General features: G+C 39.9%; 1 protein-coding gene across 1 annotated transcript in view; it reads right to left on the bottom strand.

Moving 5' to 3' along the window:
- apobb.1 (apolipoprotein Bb, tandem duplicate 1) overlaps nucleotides 1–2383 on the bottom strand; it is a gene marked incomplete at its 3' end in the record, with an annotated part of 29018 nt that overhangs the window by 24258 nt on the left and 2377 nt on the right. Inside the window, exons 8-15 of the mRNA XM_035679156.1 lie at nucleotides 2036–2231; nucleotides 1762–1941; nucleotides 1455–1658; nucleotides 1169–1336; nucleotides 850–1055; nucleotides 396–578; nucleotides 167–297; nucleotides 4–56 (exon numbers count right to left, since the gene is read on the bottom strand). Coding sequence (XP_035535049.1) covers nucleotides 4–56; nucleotides 167–297; nucleotides 396–578; nucleotides 850–1055; nucleotides 1169–1336; nucleotides 1455–1658; nucleotides 1762–1941; nucleotides 2036–2231 — 1321 coding nt within the window. The remainder of the gene's footprint in view (nucleotides 1–3; nucleotides 57–166; nucleotides 298–395; nucleotides 579–849; nucleotides 1056–1168; nucleotides 1337–1454; nucleotides 1659–1761; nucleotides 1942–2035; nucleotides 2232–2383) is intronic.

A 2383-nucleotide genomic window follows, 5' to 3' on the forward strand; every position in this document is an offset into this window, starting at 1 on the left:
GACATTCTTCCTTCTGTTATATTTTATGATTGCTCTCGCTTCAGTGGGCTCTGCACCTGTTGTTGGCCAACCAATTGATCAATATTACATAATTCCACTAATCTTCAGAGCTTTTCCAAATTGAGTGAGTGATAAATCAAAAATATATTTCTGTACTGTACATTACCTTCAGCTCTCAGAATGAATTTCACAGAGTCAACCTTCTGCCGGCCCTCTTCTCCCTCTCTGAGAAGCTCGTAGGCAACAGTGGCTGTGTACTCAGTGACTTCACCAGTAGGGTGGAGCTCCACAGCAAATCTATTTAGATAAATCAGTTAATTAGCCAATATTCATAGGCAAATCATTTATAAAATTCAGCACAATAAATTCCTGGTGGTTAAGAAGATTTTGCTTACTTGCTGTCTCCGGTGAAGGGGAAGTAGGGGGATGTCTCCTGTGAGAAAGCATCAGTGTACTGCAAAGCAGTGCAGTATTTCATTCCAGCAAAGACGGGAGTGCACTCACTGACATCAACCTTGTCCATCACCATAGGGGGAATGGTCTTCACTTCTGATCCAGTCACTGCCACCAGGGTGTTTCTAAATTTGAAATGTGTTTAAATGTAATTTTGCCTGTTTTAATTTAAATGTGAGTTTGCTGCAATCACATACAGTGTAATATACCCTAAATTGTTTTTATGTAGCCACAATTACATGGTGAAACAATTGTTTCACTTACACTAAGAACACATACATTTTGAACTTTCCCTTCTTAAATAACATTGTCCCCTTTATACTCTGGCTGTTTCTTTCTCCATTATTAATGATGGTGTTTGATAAAATTGCATCTGAATGTTCTCTTTAGACTTACGTCATTTTGATGAGTTTTGTAGGACTCATTGGAGCAGGGATGGTCAACTTGACATTATCACGTTCCATTGAGATCTTTGCACTGATTCCACTTTCATGGAAAATGTTGGTGTGCATCTCTAATCCAGAGTTGACATATTCAGGGATGTGGGAGCCAACCTGAGTTACAAACTCAATGCCAGCAGAGGGCATGAAGGTAACTTCACTCTGTGGAAATACAGTAGACATATAGTAGGTGACTTGTTGTGTTGATTGTGTGCAATACCATACACTTAGTTAGCTGTAAAACAAATTTTTGCAAAGAATTGTAAGACAATTACCATGTCAGCAGCAATCTTAAGTCCTCCCTTGATTCCAGGGGTGAAAGTACCAGACAGTGCAATCCTCAGAGGCACACCAGTGACAGTAGGCAGGAAGAATTCATTGTCCATGAAGATGTAGTGGGCAAAGATTGTGTTGTCAGCCTTGGTCATCAGTGACTGCATTAACTGTGGCAAATAATAATACACATAGGATATTTAAATCATAAACAATCATTTCTAACTTAATGCCTTGCTTCATTGTCAGCTTTTCTCTTTAAAGGTAACTAATAACTTGAACTCTCACATCAGCAGGGAACATCTTTAACAAGCTGTCAACCATCATGGCAGCAGAGTAGGCCATCTCTTCCATTTCGTTGGTCCTCAGATATCCCAGCTCATTTCCCAAAAGTCTCAGATAAACCATTGCTTCAGGTGACTCTGCTGTCTTCAGTTCCTTCACGAGCTTGTTGAGATTGCGTCCAATGTCCCTCATCAGGTTTTGGGAGGCCTGAACATAGATATGGACACTCTATTATAAGATTTGATTTTAATGATGACATAATTGCTGTGATTTTTAATTTAATGTGGACAAAACAAACTGGTCTGAGTACCTGTCTCTTCATCCTGTCCCTCTTTAGAGCAGGCAGTATGTTCTGCAGGATCTCAGAGACTCTGAGAGGCATGTTGTCAGAGACAAAGTACATTGTCTTCAGGGTAGTGTCAGGGAAGAATCCATTCTTTCCGAACAGGGCCTCAACAGTTGGCTCAAATCCTTTGCCTTCCATACCAACCTATAAAGGTGACAATATTGTTAAAGTCACAACTTAACTTACTGAAAAATTGTGTGGAAGAACAATTTGGATTAAAACTGATGAAAATGTTTACCTCCATCATATCAATCTCATAGCCAAATGCCTTCAAAGTCATTTCAAGCATGGCCTCCTTGGGCAGGTAGCTGGTACCCTCAAAGATCATGTTGCCCTCCAGAGATCCAATCTTGTAGTTGCGAGAGAACTTGGTGGGGTCCATAGTGGGCCCGATCTCATTACCCTGAAGGGCATCAAGAATCTTCTGTCTCAATCTGTGGAGATAAAAACATTTTTACATTTAAACAACTGATGGGGATAAAATCGGGATACCTACTAACCATCAACCACGTAGTGTATAACAAATTAAAAAATATCTACACATATAGTGGCAATTTCTTTTTACTTACTCCTGAGTCTCTGGCTC

This window comes from Morone saxatilis, unplaced genomic scaffold (genome assembly GCF_004916995.1).
Source record: "Morone saxatilis isolate NCDOM2014 unplaced genomic scaffold, NCSU_SB_2.0 Contig7, whole genome shotgun sequence".
In the NCBI taxonomy this organism is placed as follows: Eukaryota; Metazoa; Chordata; class Actinopteri; family Moronidae; genus Morone; species Morone saxatilis.